Source organism: Leopardus geoffroyi, chromosome A1 (assembly GCF_018350155.1).
Source record: "Leopardus geoffroyi isolate Oge1 chromosome A1, O.geoffroyi_Oge1_pat1.0, whole genome shotgun sequence".
Taxonomy (NCBI): Eukaryota; Metazoa; Chordata; class Mammalia; order Carnivora; family Felidae; genus Leopardus; species Leopardus geoffroyi.
In genome coordinates, this window is record NC_059326.1 from 141,613,429 (window position 1) to 141,633,601 (window position 20,173).

A 20,173-nucleotide genomic window follows, 5' to 3' on the forward strand; every position below is an offset into this window, starting at 1 on the left:
AACAAACAGGTAACACTAGTATCACAAAAGGCTCTAAGATAATCCTATAGACATTAAAACTACATATATGAAAACATACCCCAATATGGAAAATACACAGAGAAAGAATACAAAATATCATCTATTTTTTTGGTCACAAAAAATCAAATAGGCACATGCATGAGGATTAGAAGGTATCATAAACCAAAGAAAAATAATCAGATGGAGGAAGGAATTATAAGTGGATTTCATTCATATACATAAAGTTTTAGAAAATAAATTAAGGTTGAAGAGCAATGAAATATAAAGGTCTAAGCATAGAAATAATCTCAGAAAACTTGAATTTAGGAAACAGGTAACTATCTTACATTGGCAGCAACCTAGAGGGCTAAGGATAAGGAGACTGAAAAGAACTCAACCTGTGCACTGTCGGGGGAAGGTCTAACTAAAACTGAGAAATCTGGAATGTCTGGGTGGCTCAGTCAGTTAAGCATCCAACTTCAGCCCATGTCATTATCTCATGGTTCATGGGTTCGAGACCTGCCTCGGGTTCTCTGCTCTCAGCACAGAACCTGGATTCTCTGTCTCCCTCTCTCTCTGCCCCTCCCCCACTTGCTCATGCACCCTCTGTCTCTCCCTTTCAAAAATAAATAAACATTAATAAACAAATAAATAAAATTGAGAAATCTATGACTAAGAGAAAGAGGGAAAGAAAGTTTGTAAATGAGAGCTAATAGGTGTCAATGTTAATATTTAGTCAGTAAAAGACTTGAGGCCATTCCAAGGCTGTTAGCTGAGAGGTCAGAAAGGCTCAACATTACCCTTAAAGACAGACAACAAACTGAGGGTTGATGGAGGGAGGTGGGTGGGGGATGGGCTAGTTGGGTGATAGGTACTAAGACACTTGTTATGATAAGCACTGGGTGCTGTACGCAAGTGATGAATCACTGAATTCTACTCCTAAAACCAATATTGTACTGTATGTTAACTAACTAGAATTTAAATAAAATTTTAAAAAGAAAAAAATTAAATTAAACTAAAAGTAAAACAAACAAACAAACAAACAAACGCTCAACACTGCTTTCTAGGTGAGACCCATTCCTGAGATTAGCATCAATTACACTTAATTCACCTGGACAGCTTCAGTGACTGGAACAGTGGTTCTCAAACTTCAAAATGAGATTCTTAAACCCCATACCTAGAGACTGAGACATATTGATTTAAAAAAAAAAAACCTATTTTATCTGTGTGGGTTTTATCTGTGTGGGTTTTATCTGTGTGCACCCCATGCAACTTAAAATCTGTCTTCTATTTAATAAAGATGATTAAACATGTTTTTTGATAACTTGGGAAACTCTAGCATCTCTGATCATAGCATCTTATCTTTTCATAGATTTTAGGAAAGGAAGAAAAATAAGAAAGCTGTCTTTATACATGGGAAGATATGTCAAGTAATAATAAAGGAGGTAGACTTGTTTTGTAGGACATCAAGGCTAAGACAGAGGAGGGATGGCTTCAGTGTAATATAAGAATGTATTAGAAGAGGGGTGCCTGAGTGGCTCAGTTGGTTAAGCTTCTGACTCTTGGTTTCAGCTCAAGGCATGATCTCACAGTTCATGGATTCAAGCCCGACACTGGGCTCTGCACTGAGGAGCCTGCTTGGGATTCTCTCTCTCCCTCTCTCTCTGCCCCTCCCCCTACTTGCACTCTATCACAAAATAAATAAATAAACTTTAAAATAAAAAAAAAGAATGTATTCGAAGAAATGAGATTCCTTATCAGGTGGTGAGTTTCCTATACCTTGAAGATGTCTAAGCTGATGCTATATGACGACAAGCTCTGTAAGTTGTGTGAATGATTTGACCAGCAATAATATTAGACAACTAGTGACTTTCCTTCCTACCTTGATACAACCTACCTAGTATCTCGTGGAATTTACTACTGTTACCAAAGAAAACTCAAATATCATTTGGAAGTATTTGATGTGACATATATTTGCTTAGTTGTTCATGATGATCAGATGAGAAGTTCACATCAATAGAATTTTTTTTTTACTTTTACACTGCAAATTACTTGACTTCACTTTCACTTTTCCAATACCTAAAGTAAAATATTGTATTTTTACCATATTACCACCTCAGTATCATTTATTCAACAAATATTTCTTACCATCTAATAAGTGTCAGGTGCCATGCATTCACGCCAGGAAATAGTTGAACTAATCATCAATACACACACAAGTTAAGAGATAAAGTCCCATGGGTGATTCTCCCAAAACTTAGATTTCGTTGTCTCAACCTATCCTTATGTTCCAGGTCAGACTTTCCTATATTATACCCAATGAAGCCTCCATTTTCCCTCTCTCCCTCACCCCATTTACCTGAGAGATGCATGGGCAGCATGTCCAGCTGTTACTTCTCCCAAGCCCTGACCCCAGTTCCAGATGTCCCTGAAGCAGCAGAAATTTGAGGCCAGGAGGATGAGGACTGCCTGTCTAGAGGAAACAACAGGATTACCATAGGGAAGGCAGAAGGAAGCTTCAAATCAGGATATTACATAGTAAAAATGGACTCTGGGGATTTCACAGCAGAGGAATAAAAAACATAGGGAAGAAAGAGATGAGGTTTATATGGGAGCAATGGCTGGAGAGGACTACTTTAAAGCCATAAATGGCCCAAGTGACTTTAGAGCCAAGGGTGTCACCTAGGAGAAGGCAACAATACAGAAGTTGCCACCTGTGTCCTCAGAAGTTTTGAGACGATCAATCTCTAAGGAAATCTGTAAAATCTTGGTTACTCTAGAAAAGCTGATGTTTGCAGACAGGAACTGTGGAGGAGAGGAAAATACAACTGATACTTTTATTGTTTTTCTCTTATTGTGAAATATGTCCAATGAACAAAAGAATATATATACCATTTAAAGAATAATAAAACCCACCTATGCTCCACCTTCCACATGAAGAGTATTTTTCTTTACTCCTTTTTCTCCAAATTCTGGAGCATCCATACATAACTAAAGTGGATTTTATCTGGGGGGCCAGTTTCAGGTGTGGTATCATTTCTTTAAACTGAAGAATGCCCCTGTGCAAATCATTCTATCTCCAACACCATTCTTACCTGCCTCCTAATGCTTAATTGTTAATTGATTAAGATAAAGACATTCTTTCTACACTAAAATCATAGGGTTTAAAATGGATGAATTGGCATATTGCTTTAAATCTTTTCAAAGTGTAAATAGTACCAACTAATTTCCTATTGTGAATGCGGAAAGGATGTGAAGGGGAAGCTCCCGACTCTAAAAATGTCAGCGGAGAGAGGAAAGCTGAAGGCTCCTAAAATACTTCACATGCTTCACTAGTTTCCCTTGGACTTGAACTATCTGCCTTCATCCATACATAAAAAGAGGCATGAGCAGAGATACTTCCTGGCCTATGTCCATGCACTCACCTGAACAGCCACTAGACTACCCATTCTTTTCATTCTCTCATGTGGTCATAAACACCTGGCATTGCCTTGGCAACTGAATAAATATGGTGACACTGCCACATACTAGCTTCTAAGTAGTTGTCCAGTTGCCTTGCTAACTTTACACAAAAACTAATACCTTGAGTCTAGTCAATCCAACCAAAAGTTACTGAGTGTTTCCTATAGGAGAATATGTCTGGGTTGTCTATTTTCTTTCTAATATTTCCTTTTCAGTTAAATTCATGGACTAAACATACTTTACTGGATAATACAAAAACCCCATGGCACTAATGACTGTAGCACAGGGATGAGGATTTTTTTGCAAAGCCATGTTTTCAATGGAAAGTTAAATTCCTGCATATTCCAAACTTTCTTTCCTACTCTGTAAAATAATTCTAATGCAGTCCCAACCCGTTGCCTGCATCCTATTACAAGGAGGCAAGGGAAGTTGTTGGTGGCAGGAACTCTTCAGCAGAACACTGATGTTATCTGCTTACCTTTTCACCCCCTTAACACAATGCTAACTTAACTCAGAATCAGATCATCTCCTCCCAAATAAAAGAAAATTATCTTCAAAAGAAAGATTAGACAAATACCAGCCTAGGCCTCTGATTAACAGGTATTTTTAAACTGACTTCCCCACACTGGTCAACCATACAGTTATAGCATTATTAGATTTGGTCAGCATTGGGAAAGAACTTCAGGTAACCCATGAGGAAATACAAGTTCATAGCTGCTAACTGACTGGACTGAGATCATAGTTAGGCTAACAGCTGATCAAGGATTACAACTATGATTTCCAAACTCTGCTGCATACCTTCATGGTCCTCAACTACAGCAGAATAGGGGCAAGGATTGTTCTTCTAAAACTAAAAGGGAAAAAAACATAGCTTCTTGAGAAGCAGTGATCTCCTAACTCAGGCTATCCAAAGCAACCCCTACCAGAACCTCAAGGTCCTACTTTAGAGTTTGTATGCCTAAAGAAAGAATTCTCATCATAACTCTTCAAATCTGAGATGTCAGATGGCAGACAATCAGTTCTCAGAGAAGCCACTAGGCTTCAAATGAAAATGAAGCTCTTAAGTCTTCCAACAGGGAAATCTAAGACAGCAGATTTCCTGACAAGCATGTACTCCTCCCTCTATCGTGAGAAACAATCCAGTCACTGGAGTCTCTAAGAGTGGCATATTAACTCTTTCAAGATACCAGGGCATCATTTACTAAATTGCCTTTGAGAACACACTACATGGTAGTCCAGTTCTTTGGAAAAGGTAATTAGCCTCCCGCAGGTGACTAGTTTACTCCAAGCGAGCACTGTGCTCACCATAGGATGAGAATGGTCTCTTTTTGTGAGAATGAAAATACTATTTTGCTTGTTATCAGGAGTGATTTATTTTTCATCTTAATAATCATATAAGCCTTGGGGGGAGGAGCCAAGATGGCGGAAGAGCATGGAAGTTTTGTTTGCATCTCACGTCCATGAAATCTAGCCAGATCAACACTAAACCATCCTACACACCTAGAAAACTGAGCTGAGGATTAACACAACAATCTGCACAACGTGAACCACAACTCAGCAGGTATGGCAGCACAAAGAGGTGAACTGGTAGAGAGAAGCCACAAGGGCAAGGAGCTGTTTTTGCTTGCGGAGAGAGGATGGATGGGGGGAAAGTATGGGAAAAGCACCCCCCCAAAAAAATCCATGTGGAGAGAAAATGGAAAAGTGGAAACAGCTGCAGGGACTGAACTACAAAGGGAGAAAGGAGAGGGTTTAAATTCCATTAAGATTCTATAAACACGGGGAGCACAGAGTCTGAAACTCCGCAGCTCAGTACCTGGCAGTGCTCTGGTGGGAAGGGCAAATCCCCAGGAGCAGAGTGAGGTCTGGAGAGCCTCAGGCCACACAGGGAGAGGTGGTTCCTCTGCAGGAAGGAGATTGGTAAAGGCTGTGCAGCCACCCAGTCCCAGCAGACTCCAGAGAACAACCACATTTGGTGGTGCTGGAACAAGGTTGTTAAGTGTGAAGCCTGGTGCCAGATGCGTGTTGTGATTTTCCATAATCCCTGAAATACTGCTGCTACACAATTGTGCAACATTTTTCTGGGGCAGGCTGGCACCCAGTCACAGTCTCTGGGCATCGGCAGCAGCACAGTCCCACGAATGTTCCTGGACATGGCCGGCACCCAGCCATTGCTTGGTGAGACCCTCAGAGGGTCTGAGTGGGTCAAAGCCGCAGTCCCTCAGAGTGAGCAGTCACATCTGAGATAAAACTCAGGAGGGAGATACCACCTGGCAACCTGACAGCTTGGTCACAGACAGTGTAAAAGCGGGGAATGGATGCAAGCTGGAGACAAAGGACGGGTGTGCAGTTGCTGACTGGGGAGAACAGAGTTCCCAAACTAGAGACTGGTAGCTGGGTGACACCATTTTCACTGCTCCCACGCATGCGCGTACACGCTTAGAAGCGCCACAACAATCCACCCCAGAAAGCTAAGCAGCAGCATCTACTGGAGAATGGAGCCATTACACTAAGTTCTGCCCAACTGGGCCAACTTGGCTCTTCAGGAACACCACAAGTCTCTCTGCCTGCTTAGTTTATGGACTATAAAGTGCTTCACAGTTTGACCTCTACAGAAAAATGGTGTAATTTCAATCGTATTTCAGTCTGTTCGCTGGTCCATCTATTCAATTTTAATTTTTTTCTTTTTCGTTTCTTTTCTTTTTCTTAAATACAGAAAGAGAAAAAAAATATTTTTATTTTCAATTTTTATTAAAAATATTTTTCTTTAATGTTTTCTACTGTATTTTTTACTTTTTTGTAAATTTTTCAAATTCTATTTTCTTCCATCGTTTCATTTTATTCTATTTCATTGTATTCGTTTTTTCAAATTCTCAAACCTTTTTTTTTTCCCCTTTTTTCTCTAATCTATCTAGCTCCTTTCAACAACCAGACCAAAACACACTTAGGATCTAGCATCATTTATTTGATTTGTGTGTGTGTGTTGTTTTTAACTTTTTAATTTTTTTTTTTACCTTTTTAATTCCCTTTCTTCCTTCAAGATGAGAAAATGAAGGAATTCACCCCAAAAGAAAGAGCAAGAAGAAATGACAGCCAAGGACTTAATCAACACATATACAAGCAAGATGTCTGAACCAGAATTTAGAATCACGATAAGAATACTAGCTGGGGTCAAAAATACATTAGAATCCCTTTCTGTGGAGATAAAAGAAGTAAAAGCTAGTCAGGATGAAATAAAAAAAATGCTATAACTGAGCTGCAGTCTTGAATGGATGCCACAGTGGCAAAGATGGATGAGGCAGAGCAGCGAATCAGCAATATAGAGGACAAACTTAGGGAGAATAATGAGGCAGAAAAAAAGAGGGAGACTAAGGCAAAAGAGCACAATTTAAGAATTATATCAGTAACTCATTAAAAAGGAACATCAAAATCATGGGGGGGGGGTCCCAGAAAATGAAGAGAGAAAAAAAGGTAGATGGGTTATGTGAGCAAATCATAGTGTAAAACTTTCCTAACCTGGAGAAAGACACAGACATCAAAATCCAGGAAGCACAGAGGACTCCCATTAGATTCAACAAAAACCGACTATCAACAAGGCATATCATAGTCAAATTCACAAAATACTCAGTACTTACAATACTCAGGCAAGGAAAGAATCATGAAAACAACAAGGGAAAAAAAGTCCTTAAGCTACAAGGAAAGACAGACCAGGTTTGCAGCAGACCTATCCACAGAAACTTGGCAGGCCAGAAAGGAGTGGCAGGATATAGTCAATGTGCTGAATCAGAAAAATATGCAGCCAAGAATTCTTTATCCAGCAAGGCTGTCATTCAAAATAGAAGGAGAGATAAAAAGTTTCGCAGACAAACAAAAATTAAAGGAGTTTGTGATCACTAAACCAGCCCTGAAAGAAATTTTAAGGGGGACTCTCTGAGGGGAGAAAAGACGGAGCAGGGGTGGGGGAGACCAAAAGCAACAAAGACCAGAAAGGACCAGAGAACACCACCAGAAACTCCAACTCTACAAGAAACATAATGGCAATAAATTCATATCTTTCAGTACTCACTCTAAACGTCAACGGACTAAATGCTCCAATCAAAAGACACAGGGTAACAGAATGGATAAGAAAACAAGATCCATCTATACGCTACTTACAAGAGACACACTTTAGACCCAAAGACACCTTCAGATTGAAAGTAAGGGGATGGAGAACCATCTATCATGCTAATGGTCGACAAAAAAAAAGCCACAGTAGCCATACTTATATCAAACCATCTAGACTTTAAAATAAAGACTATAACAGGAGATGAATAAGGGCATTTTATCATAATTAAGGGGTCTATACACCAAGAAGACCTAACAATTACAAACATTTATGCTCCAAATATGAAAGCACCCAAATATATAAATTAATCACAAACATAAAGAAACTCATTGATAATAATACCATAATAGTAGGGAACTTCAACACCCCTTTTACAACAATGGACAGATCATCTAAACAGAAAATCAATGAGGAAACAATGGTTTTGAATGACACACTGGACCAGGTGGACTTAAAAGATATATTCAGAACATTACAACCTAAAGCAGCAGAATATACATTCTTCTCCAGTACACATGGAACATTCTCCAGAATAGACCACATACTGGGACACAAATCAGCCCTCAACAAGTACAAAAAGTTTGAGATCATACCATGCCTATTTTCAGACCACAATGCTATGAAACTTGAAATCAAGCACAAGAAAAATTTTGGAAAGATAACGAATACTTGGTGACTCAAGAACATCCTACTAAAGAATGAATGGGCTAATGAGGAAGTTAAAGAGGAAATTAAAAACTAAATGGAAGCCAACGAAAATAATAACACCACAGCCTAAAACCTCTGGGACGCAGCAAAAGGCAGTCATAAGAAGGAAGCAGATAGCAATCCAGGCCTTCCTAAAGAAGGAAGAAAGGTCTCAGATACACTACCTAACTTTACACCTTAAAGAGCTGGAAAAAGAACGGCAAATAAAACCCCAAACCAGCAGAAGACAGAAAATAATAAAGATTAGAGCAGAAATCAATGCTATCGAAACCAAAAAAACCCAGTAGAACAGATCAATGAAACCAGAAAAGCTGATTCTTTGAAAGAATTAACAAAATTGATAAACCCCTAGCCAGTCTGATCCAAAAGAAAAAGGAAAGGACCCAAATAAATAAAATCAAGAATGAAAGAGGAGAGATCGCAACCAACACAGCAGAAATAAAAACAATAATAAGAGAATATTATGAGCAATTATATGCCAATAAAATGGGCAATCTGTAAGAAATGGACAAATTCCTAAAAACATATATACTACCAAAACTGAAACAGGAAGGAAGAAATAGAAAATGTGAACAGACCCATAACCAGTAAAGAAATCAAATTAGCACTCAAAAATCACCTAAAAAACAAGAGTCCAGGCCAGATGGCTTTCCAGGGGAATTCTACCAAACATTTAAGGAAGAGTTAAACCTATTCTCTTGAAGCTGTTCCAAAAAATTGAAATGGAAGGAAAACTTCCAAACTCTTTCTATGAAGCCAGCATTACCTTGATTCCAAAACCAGACAGAGACCCCATTAGAAAGGAGAACTATAGACCAATTTCCCTGATGAACATGGATGCAAAAATCCTCAACAAGATATTAGCCAACCAGATCCAACAGTACATTAAAAAAATTATTCACAACCAAGTTGGACGTATACCTGGGATGCAGGGCTGGTTCAATATCCGCAAAACAATTAACGTCATTCATCACGTCAATAAAAGAAAAGACAAGAACAACCGATCCTCTCAATAGATGCAGAGAAAGCATTTGACAAAATACAGTATCCTGTCTTGATAAAAACCCTCAAGAAAGTAGGGATAGAAGGAGCATACCTCGAGATCATAAAAGCCATATATAAAAGACTCAAAGCTAATATCATCTTCAATGCGGAAAAACTGAGAGCTTTCCCCCTAAGGTCAGGAACAAGACAGGGATGTCCACTCTCACCACTGTTATTCAAAAGAGCATTGGAAGTCTTAGCCTCAGCAATCAGACAACACAAAGAAATAAAAGGCATCCAAATTGGCCAGGAGGCGACCAAACTTTCACTCTTCACAGATGACATGATACTCTATATGGAAAACCCAAAAGATTCCACCAAAAAACTGCTAGAATTGATCCATGAATTCAGCAAAGTGGCAGGATATAAAATCACTCACAGAAATCGGTTGCATTCCTATATACCAACAATGAAGAACGGAAAGAGAAATTAAGGAATCAATCCCATTCACAATTGCACCAAAAACCATAAAATCCCTAGGAATAAATCTAACCAAAGATGTGAAAAAATCTGTACACTTAAAACTATAGAAAGCTTATGAAAGAAATGGAAGACGACACACAAAAAAATGAAAAATATTCCATGCTTCTGGAATATTTGTTCTGGAAGAATAAATATTGTTAAAATGTCGATACTACCCAAAGCAATCTACACATTCAATGCAATCCCTATCAAAATAACACCAGCCTTCTTCACAGAGGTAGAACAAATAATCCTAAAATTTGTATGGAACCAGAAAAGACCCTGAATAGCCAAAGCAATCTTGAAAAAGAAAACCAAAGCAGGAGGCATCACAATCCCGGACTTCAAACTGTATTACAAAGCAGTAATCATCAAGACAGTATGGTACTGACACAAAAACAGACACTCAGATCCATGGAACAGAATAGAGAACCCAGAAATGGACCCACAAATGTATGGCCAACTAATCTTTGACAAAGCAGGAAAGAATATCCAATGGAATAAAGACAGTCTCTTCAGCAAGTGGTGCTGGGAAAACTGGACAGCGACATGCAGAAGAATGAACCTGGACCACTGTCTCATACCATACACAAAAATAAACTCAAAATGGATGAAAGACCTCAATGTAAGACAGGAAGCCATCAAAATCATCAAGGAGAAAGCAAGCAAAAACCTCTTTGATCTTGGCTGCAGCAACTTCTTACTCACCAGGTCTCCAGAGGTGAGGAAAACAAAAGCAAAAATGAACTATTGGGACCTCATCAAAATAAAAGGCTTCTGCACAGTGAAGGAAACAATCAGTAAAACTAAAAGGCAACCCACAGAATGGGAGAAGATATTTGCAAATGACCTATCAGATATAGGGTTAGTATCCAATATCTATAAAGAACTTATCAAACTCAACATCCAAAAAACAATCCAGTGAAGAAATGGGCAAAAGACATGAATAGACACTTCTCCAAAGAAGACATCCAGATGGCCAACAGACACATGAAAAAATGCTCAACATCACTCATCATCAGGGAAATACAAATCAAAACTACAATGAGATACACCACCTCACACCGGTCAGAATGGCTAACATTAATAACTCAGGCAACAACAGATGTTGGCCAGGATGCGGACAAAGAGGATCTCTTTTGCATTGTTGGTGGGAACGCAAGCTGGTGCAGCCACTCTGGAAAACAGCATGGAGGTTCCTCAAAAAACTAAAAATAGAACTACCCTACAATACCAGCAATTGCACTACTAGGTATTTATCCAAGGGATACAGATATGCCGTTTCGAAGGGGCACATGCACTCCAATGTTTATAGCAGCACTATCAACAATAGCCAAAGTATGGAAAGAGTCCAAGTGTCTACTGATGGATGAATGGATAAAGAAGATGTGGTGTGTGTATACACACACACACACACACACACACACATAATGGAGTATTACTCGGCAATCAAAAAGAATGAAATTTTTCATTTGCAACTACATGGATGGAACTAGAGGGTATTATGCTAAGTGAAATTAGTCAGAGAAAGACAAATATCATATGACTTCACTCATATGAGGACTTTAAGAAAAAAACAGATGAACATAAGGGAAGGGAAGCAAAAATAATATAAAAACAGGGAGGGGGACAAAACATAAAAGACTCTTAAATATGGAGAACTAACAGAGCGTTACTAGAGGGGCTGGGGGGGGGATGGGCTATATGGGTAAAGGGCATTAAGGAATCTATTCCTGAAATCATTGTTGCACTATATGCTAACTTGGATGTAAATTTTAAAAAATACAAATTAAATAAAAATACAAAAAATAAAATAAAATAAAAATAAATAATTACATATGCCTTTTAATATATGGTATTTTAAAATCGGTAACCACTCCCCTAGGTGATAACAGGCAAATAGCAAGTGCAATAAGCTGGGAGCTTTAACACTGACCTGTCTAACCTAAATTCAACTTAATAAACATTTATTGAGTAGCTACTATTTGCCAGAGTTAATGCTAGCTATTGGGGAATTACATTGCTACAATTTATCCATTTGGGGAATATCTGTGATACTATAACAACACTATATGAGATTATAAATGGCTACTAATGTGGGTACGGCAGATGGTCCACCATCACTTGTCCTGGTCATTAGAGACCTAAATCTGATCAATGACTCCAAATTTAAGAGGGTAATAGAGAACTTGGTAATGATAGAGATAAATATTCCACACCTACTTTATTGATCTGAAAACAAGGCCCACAAGGAAAGGACAAAAAAATTCCAGTAAAGTGGAGAAGAGAATCCTCCAGGGTGACAGTGCTATCCTATGAGGCCCAGTTCCTTCAGGAAGCCTTGCTCAGGAATTCTAGCCCCAATGATCTCTTGCTTCTTTGAATTCCCAGTGCATTTATTATACAGATAAGAGAATTTAACACTTGATCAAACCATTAAAAACAGCTTGTGTACAACACTTTTTGCACTGTATATTAACTAAAATTTGTCTCACCATCTAGATATAGGTTCTTCAAGAGCTTGGGCATCATCTATTTCTCTGGCACCCCCATCTCCACAGCCTTGCCAATAAGCAAAAAAAAGTAGTTATTGACTTATAAACTATGAAAAACATGTTAAATAAGGGAACTAAGGGTATTTATGACAGAGAAAATAAGACTGCAGAGGTATTTTCTACTCACTGAATATCCATGTACTCCCCTATATTGGCCAGCTCTCTTGCAATTAGACGAAGCTACATAACTAGTTCTTACTTATTGGAATATTAGCAGGAGTTTCCAGGCCAAACCATTAGAGCCAAATCACAGCCTTCCAGTTCTCTCCTTTCCTTCCCAAAAGACAATGGAAACCCCATAATGAGGTGGCCAAACCACAAAATGGAAAAAAAAAAGCTTGCTATCACTGAGTCTCCACATGAAGGGGAGCTGTCCTGGGGAATCACTTCACTTATAGTGGAATTTTTGTAAGCAAGAAATAGACCTGGGTTGTTTAAAGCCAGAAAAAGAAGGTTTATGTGGTACCATACCATATCCTAGTCTTATACTGATTAATAAAAGACTAAAAATAAAAATCATTTCAGTACTAAGATATGTGATGGAAAGTCTTAACAAGGCAAGACTACAGAAGGAAGAACAGGAAGCAGACTAGTCTCAACGAAATGAAGGACTTCCAGGTGCTTGAGCCAATACTAGAGATCTGTCTTGTGATGAGTCAGAATCTGCAAGTCCACTTGCCGTGAAATGAAAATGGGACAACTATGGTCAGGGAATTTGAATGCAGTGACTTCAAATATCCCTTTAAGTGCTAAGATTTTATGATTCTATGGTTGACAGTGAAGGACAGAAAAATGAGAAACAGCTTATCCTGAGTTAATTAATATTTAATATTATATATTAAGTAAAATAAAAAGATCCTCTTATAAAATCTTGCATGGAAAGACAAGAAACATATCTGTAGCACCAAAGGATTCAAGGATGCTCTCCCTTGTGGATAGAGTCAAACCATCACCTCTCCCTTACAATGCCACCAATCCCCCTCAAAGTACTCTCAGAGCTGGCTCCCAAGTTTCTTGTTACATCAGCCCAGAGCTCATGTCACAAGAAGACAATTCCACTGATAAAGATTCCCCACACAAATAAAGAGCCTTCTCAGTGGCATGGTAGAACAATCTTGAATTCATTTCTAAAAAGCAGGTAAAGATCAAGAGGAAAGGCGTTTTCTAGACTCCTGAAACCACGTTTAATTATTTTTATTTTAGAGGGAGAGAGAGCTAACATGAGCAGGGGAGATGGAGAGAGAGAGAGAGAGAGAGAGAGAGAGAGAGAATCTCAAGTGGGCTCCATACTCAGCATGGGGCTCAATCCCACAACCCTGGGATCATGACCTGAGCTGAAATCAAGAGTTGGATACTCAACCGACTGAGCCACCCAAAACCATGCTTAATTTTAATGCAGCTATCATGTCCCATCAAAAATCATGTGTCCTGCAGTGCTTGGGTAGCCTAGTCAGTTGAGTGTCCTACTCTTGATTTTGGCAAGGTCATGATCTCAGAGTCCTGAGATCAAGCCCTGAACTGAGCATTGAGCCTGCTACCTGGGATTCTCTCTCTCTCTCTCTCTGCCTCTTTCCTGTGCTCACTCGCTCTCTCTCAAAAAAAAAAAAAAAAAAAAAATGGGGGCACGTGGCTGGCTTAGTCCGTTAAGTGTCCAGCTTCGGCTTAGGTCATGATCTTGCAGTATGTGAGTTCAAGCACTGCATCAGGATCTGGTGCTGACAGCTCAGAGCCTGGAGCCTGCTTTAGATTCCGAGTCTCCCTCTCTCTCTGCCCCTGCCCCACTAGCACTCTGTCTCTCTCTCGCACAAATAAAATAAAATACAAAGCATCAAAAAAATTTTTTAAATCATCTGTCCTGTTAAATAACAGGGGGGGATTATTAAACTTCTAAGTAAAGGAAGTGGTTTAGTTTCTTCCCTGAAAGTATTTTAAGAATAAAAACAGTATCTATTTGTCACGTATACAATGGTATTGCTGAATGACGACCTGAAGACCTGACTTAAAAATGATCTCTGTCACTTATTAGATATGTGGTAATGAGCAAGTTATTTAGCCTCTGAGTTTCAATTTCTTCATCTATAAAATAGGGATTATAATATCTACTTCATATAGGTGGCATGATGATTAAAATGAGATAATGTGCCCTGTATATTGAAAAACAGGGCTCAAATGTAAGGTACTAGAGGGAAAATAAGAAACACCATCTGAAAATGTTATTTCTGAAATCACTGTTGGAGTACCTCATAGTCAGACTAAGCATGTAATAATTAATAAAAACAAGGGCAGCAAAAACAGAAACCAGTTCAGCATCACTGAACTCATTCAGAATATTGCAATTATAAAACCTAGAAAGAACTTATTTTAATGTCAGTATACCTATGTTTTGAGTTTTATAATTTATAATTTTTATTTTTTTAATTTCTTAGGAATCACATGTAATCTTTTCAGTGTTAAGGGTTTCTAGAGCTTTTAATCTGACCTTGTTTGAGTTTATCTTTAAAAGATTCAGTAATGGCTGTGAGCAAAAGCATATAAAGCCCTGTGACATTTCAATGAAAGATATAAAGAACATACAGTATATATGTCATGAAGGTTAATTATCTATTCTTGGTACTTGTGAATTACTTCAACTAGGAACTAAAAGGGATTGTGGCAGCATGAGCAACTGCAACAAGTCGCAAATCCAACTCAGCTTTAAAGATGGAAACTTGGATAGATGTGATATTTGATTATGTGGACACAAGATGCAGCTTAACTGCACAAGCAACTAATTATGCCTGCTTAAAGACTATTATGACATTGTCAAAATCAAGAGAGGGCCTCTTTGTATCTCATCCCTAAAATTCCTTAGAAGTATTTTCTAATAAGTCTTATAAATTCATGCCTTTTTTTGATAGAGCACAAGCAGAAAAGCGAAAGGCATTGTTCTGTTTCTCTCTGTAATGACCACATGCTAAATAGGCCATGGTTCCTATACCAAAAGCTCTGCACTGATGAGAGAGCAGAGAGTCAGGCAGGGGGTGCCCCCCTTTGTTGCTGCTTTCATTTTTAAAATGAATCATAATTTCTGCATTGGATACGAGGATGGGTTTACAGCTATTAGCCATCATATTAATAATTTAGAAAATACATGCCCAATCACTTGTGTTCTTTCAATTCCCTATGAACACAGCTGCAACCCACATTAGAAGCGAGGGTGAATGGATATTTTTCAGATGAGATATTTGGGCTGAATTATTAGGGTAGCCTGTACTACAAAATTACTAATAAACATTGCTTCTGGCTCAATTTAGCCTGAACTCAGTGAACCTAGTCAATGGTGACAAATCAAAAACTCTGAAATGCCCAATGAATGAATCTAACTAATCAAGGAACCCTGTAGGAAGTGGATGCCAGGATTAATGAGCCAGCAGTCTCACCATGCCATGCTGTTATTTCTTCACATAAATGCCCTTAGATGAGATTACCTTTATGTCATGAAAAGAAGAAAAGGAAGGTTACATTCCTTCAACTGACAAGGTAACTACTGCCATTACTAGAAGACACATCTTTGTAGGCTAAGTTTTCTCTTTATCCTAAAAATTACAATGTAAAGTCCACAACACAAATGAGAAACATTTTCATTTTCAGATGAAGCAGTCATTGAGGAAATCAAACATAAATTGCTCCAAAGTTAGAATTTCTTCCGTATTCTCCATTTCTACCTACCTTGATTTACCCAAATTGCTCTGCATCCTATTTTGTATCCAGTACCTAATATCACCTTTAGAAGTTGAAGTCCTATATCCTATTTCTGCCACCATCAGCAAAAGGTAAACTAAGTGCAACACCATTACTATGTCATCATGTTCTACCACATATATTTATTTAGTACCAATCTTGAGCAGAAAATTACACAAGGATGAATATGTGTAATCAAATAAATCAATCACGTAGTTACATCATAATAAACTTTGACTCTTTCTAGCCAGCATGTGGTGACGGTATTCAATGCCAAATAGGCCCCTCGGCAAAAAGTATAATTCATTAGAGATAAGATATCCAGCATGTTGTACTATCTACCTTGTCTTCTAATATTATTCACTTTTATTGTCTTTTTTCCCTTATTGAATGTAATTATTTATTATTATAACTTTAACAGTTTGGAGACACAATTGCTGCTGACAAAGAGTAAAAAATAAGGATTATTCTGTTGTTAGGGTTTTTTTTTCCTCCCTCAAAATGCAGAAATCTTTCAGACTTGTGACTGAGATTCTCATTCTCTGCTTTTTATCTTTGCTAAACTGTCAACTTTAACAACCTAGGCCAGGTTGTCTTCCCTTATGCTAATGCCATATATGACATTAAAATGCTCAGGATTCTTAATACAAAAATCTATTGCTATAGAAACAAATATTATTCTAAAGTCAGGTCAAGTGAAAAACTCTGTACACTTTCATTATAATATTGATAAATAACCATTATATTATGAAATATAAGTATCTTTGAGAGCATCTATCACTTGAGTTGATTTGTAACTTCTCATCAGTGTTCTGAGTTGGCCCATTTTTTTCAAATGAAAGATTTCCCTTGCTTTTGAGAAATACCATTTTTAAAGATTCCATTTAGCATCCTTTATTGCATTCCTACATCATAAAGTTATGCTTTATAGCAGCATAAAAAAGCTGTAAAATTAGCATCCTTGTAAACAACCTTCCATGCTCACTGGTAAAGCAATCTGTAATTTGTAGTGATCTCTTAAATGTGACTTGAGATTACAGTAGCTACGAATTCAAATTTTTCTTAAAAAAAGCACTAGTTAATTCAAGGGAATATGATGAAATGTAAAAACAAGAAAAAGCATTTTTAATCTACAGATATTTTAGAAATGATTATTATGCTGCTAAATTCTAGAGTGCTAACATTCAGAAATGTTCCATTTGTATATGAAATCCCAAATGAGCATGTTTTTATCTTCTTTAATATTTTAACCTTATATTAAAAAATACCCTTTAGAAAATGTAAAATTCAAATATTCTGTGAACACACACCAATTTTACCTCTAATTAAATTCCTAAGGTAACATGAAGACACGATTTTTCTCGATCATAGAAAATCATGTATTTTTGTCCTTGCCTTCGAGGAGATTCTATTGTGCTCTTAGTTGAGTAACAATTACAACAGGTCCTAAAATTCATATGTAGTCCAGTGGTACAGTCTTTTTAGGGTTTACACACTATGGCAACCAAATGAGAAATCTTCCCAGGGGATTGGGTACACTCTCAATGCCCATAATGACCCTTAAAGTTTAAACCACAAGATCAATTTTGATTAGTCTTCCAAAGAATGCCTGTGATATTGATTTGCCTCCAAGTTTAAAACACACCACAACCTTCCCTCTCAGACTACCAAAGAAACAGCAATTTTCACTGCTAGTTAGTTTCAGCACGTGGCTGTATTCGAGGTTGGCTCACACCAAGGAAGGACCCTAAGAAAACGAGAGCGGCCAGATGAAGCAAAGCCTGAGAGGCACAACCCAAAGCCAGGTCGTCCTATTTCAGACCTGCCGTTTGCCTCAGCTCGCTCGTGAGGTCTGGGGTTATAAGAAGCCGAGTCCAGATCCTGAAGAAACAAAGGAACCAGGTCGCCTCTTTCAAAAAGCCAGGAGGCCTAGGCCCTAGGAAAGTACACCCCCACCCCCTCCCCGGACGGCCCAGCCCTTTCACGTTTCAGTCCACTGCATACCTGGGACCAGACGCGACTTTGGGTTAGTGACGCCTGAGGGGAGAGCTACCGGTCCCCAGACTTCCTTTACTATGGTCCTTCTGGCCTACAGCTTTCCTATCACAAGCACGCAGCCCGAAGAGGGTCGCCCTCCACTCCCTTGCCGTAGGGAAACGGTTCACAAGAGAAGCTCATCAACCCTCGAGCCCTGAGTTTAGTGCCGGCAGCTGCGCCCTGAGACTCACTCTGGAAGCCCTGGCAGGCCCAAAGCCTCGCGAGGCCTGGAGCTCGCGCGAGGCCCGGTCTTCTGGCTTCCGGCTCGTGGACTGCGTGATTCAAAGCCTAGCCTCCTGTACCAGAGCGCTGCCTAGGCCGCGGTGCAACCCGGAAACTGAACCCCAGCCTACTGAATGGGGTTCCCGCCATTTGAGATCCGGGATCTTCGCCAGTCGAGAGCCCTCGTACATACAACAGGACGAGCCTTCTTCCCCTCCCCCACTTGACCCCTCTCCTGAAATTCAAAGTCACAACAAAACCCATCATTCTCCATATCACATACTGAAAATGATTTTATTTTATCCATTTACATTTAACTTGATATAAACTTGTCCGGAAAAGTCAAATAATATGCTTTATATTAGCTCAAACATTTATTAAGAAAACCAAATTCCATAAATAAGCACAGACAATAAGTTAAAACATATCACAAATTGACCAGTATGTAACAAGAATGCTTTATCTACACAAAACATCCTATTTCACATGTTTGTTCATTCTTCGAAAGCGCTTCTGTTCTCTGGGTTTGGATTTGACCAGCACATGCAGAAAGAGCTGATTGTGTTTCTCTGTACAAAGTTGCAGGGTTGTAGATGTCCGGGTGCACCCATCGGCAGCCGGCAAGGGCCAGAGCGGTGGCCGAGGGGCACGAGGGACGACAGGACGACCACAAAACAACCTAGGGCACAGAGCAGCGAGGAGAGAAACGGAAAAGGAAGCAAACAAACCCCAGTCCTGAAGGATCCAGAAAAGAGATGTGGCTTTTACTTTTACAAAAGGAAAATTTTCTTACATTTATTTTATTCTTCCTTATAAAGACTTATCAAAATGGGTAAGATCACCTCTTCTTCATCACCTGACTGATTTAATCTACTCCAGCCACCCAACTTACTGGCATATTCCTCCTGAGAAGCCTTCCCTTCTATAACCTCACACAGTTGTGCTAAAGAAAATAAAAGAGAAAATAAAAGTGTTCTTTTGCAAGCCAATAGAGGGCTGCATGGATGTGACTGGGCGGATGGGGCAAGGGTAGGGTGGTGGGAGAGGAAAGAAAAAGAGGAGTTTGGAGAAAGAATACAGGGATAAATCAAATTATATCAGTTAGGCCCTCAGATGAGGCGGTTGTAGCAGATGCTTGTCCTCCTTTAAGACGAAAATCCCTAACATTGTGCTGTCCCTTGAACACGTCTGTGTGTGACCTAGGTGCACTGTGTATGCGTGTGTGTACGTGTATGTGTAGTGTCTGAAAGTGAGCGAGAGTGCGGATGTGTGTGTTTCTGCCCACAAACCAGTCCATTGGTGTCTGATTTCAGATCCTGAGTCGACTCCCTGGTAAGTAAAATGGCGGGAAGGATGCTTTTTGCAGGGCGCGGAAGGAGGGGCGTAAGGTGCGGGTAAAGAAGGGACTGGAGGGGAGGCGGCGGGTGAGGGGGTCGTAGGCGTCGTGTTGAAGGTGTAGGTGAGAATGCCGCCAGTCGGAAGGCTGGGAGGAGGGCGCGAGCACGCTACTTGCGAGCCGGGTGGCGGTGGGGGGGGGGGGGGGGTAGCCGGAAAGGGTGGGGTGAAGTACTGGAGAAGGGGGCCAGGGAAGAGTTGGGGGAAACGGGAAGAGGAGCTGAGAGGAGAGTGGGGACCGGGGCGGGCGAAATCAGGTGGATGGGAGGCCTCGCGGGCTGGGGCTTGGGGAGAGCCCCAGAGTACGAACGAGAGAGGAGAGAACAAAACGAGAAGTGGAAGTGGCGGAGGCCGGGTGGGGGGACGGGGCAGGGCGCGGGGGCAGGGGCCCGGGCAGGGAGCGGGGGCCCGGGCGCGCGCCGGAAGGACCTCGGGGCGGCCCTGGGGGCGGCGCCGGGGGCGG

The 20,173-nt window shown here is 39.7% G+C and overlaps 1 protein-coding gene across 5 annotated transcripts in view; it reads right to left on the reverse strand.

Annotated features, from left to right (window-relative positions):
* The window catches only part of WDR41 (WD repeat domain 41), a 204,551-nt gene extending 186,313 nt beyond the window's left edge, over positions 1-18,238 (reverse strand). For 3 of the 5 annotated variants that reach the window (XR_006716697.1, XM_045496374.1, XM_045496332.1), the window contains exons 1-2: positions 12,277-12,325; positions 2,360-2,469 (exon numbers count right to left, since the gene is read on the reverse strand). Coding sequence is in view for 4 of the 5 variants with exons in the window: in XM_045496374.1 (XP_045352330.1) it covers positions 2,360-2,469; positions 12,277-12,313 (147 nt within the window). In the remaining variant the exon portion in view is untranslated. Of the gene's footprint in view, positions 1-2,359; positions 2,474-12,276; positions 12,344-18,060 lie in introns of those variants that run through there. The other 2 variants (XM_045496340.1, XM_045496348.1) reach the window with 2 other exon arrangements.
* Positions 18,239-20,173: the final 1,935 nt, after the last annotated feature.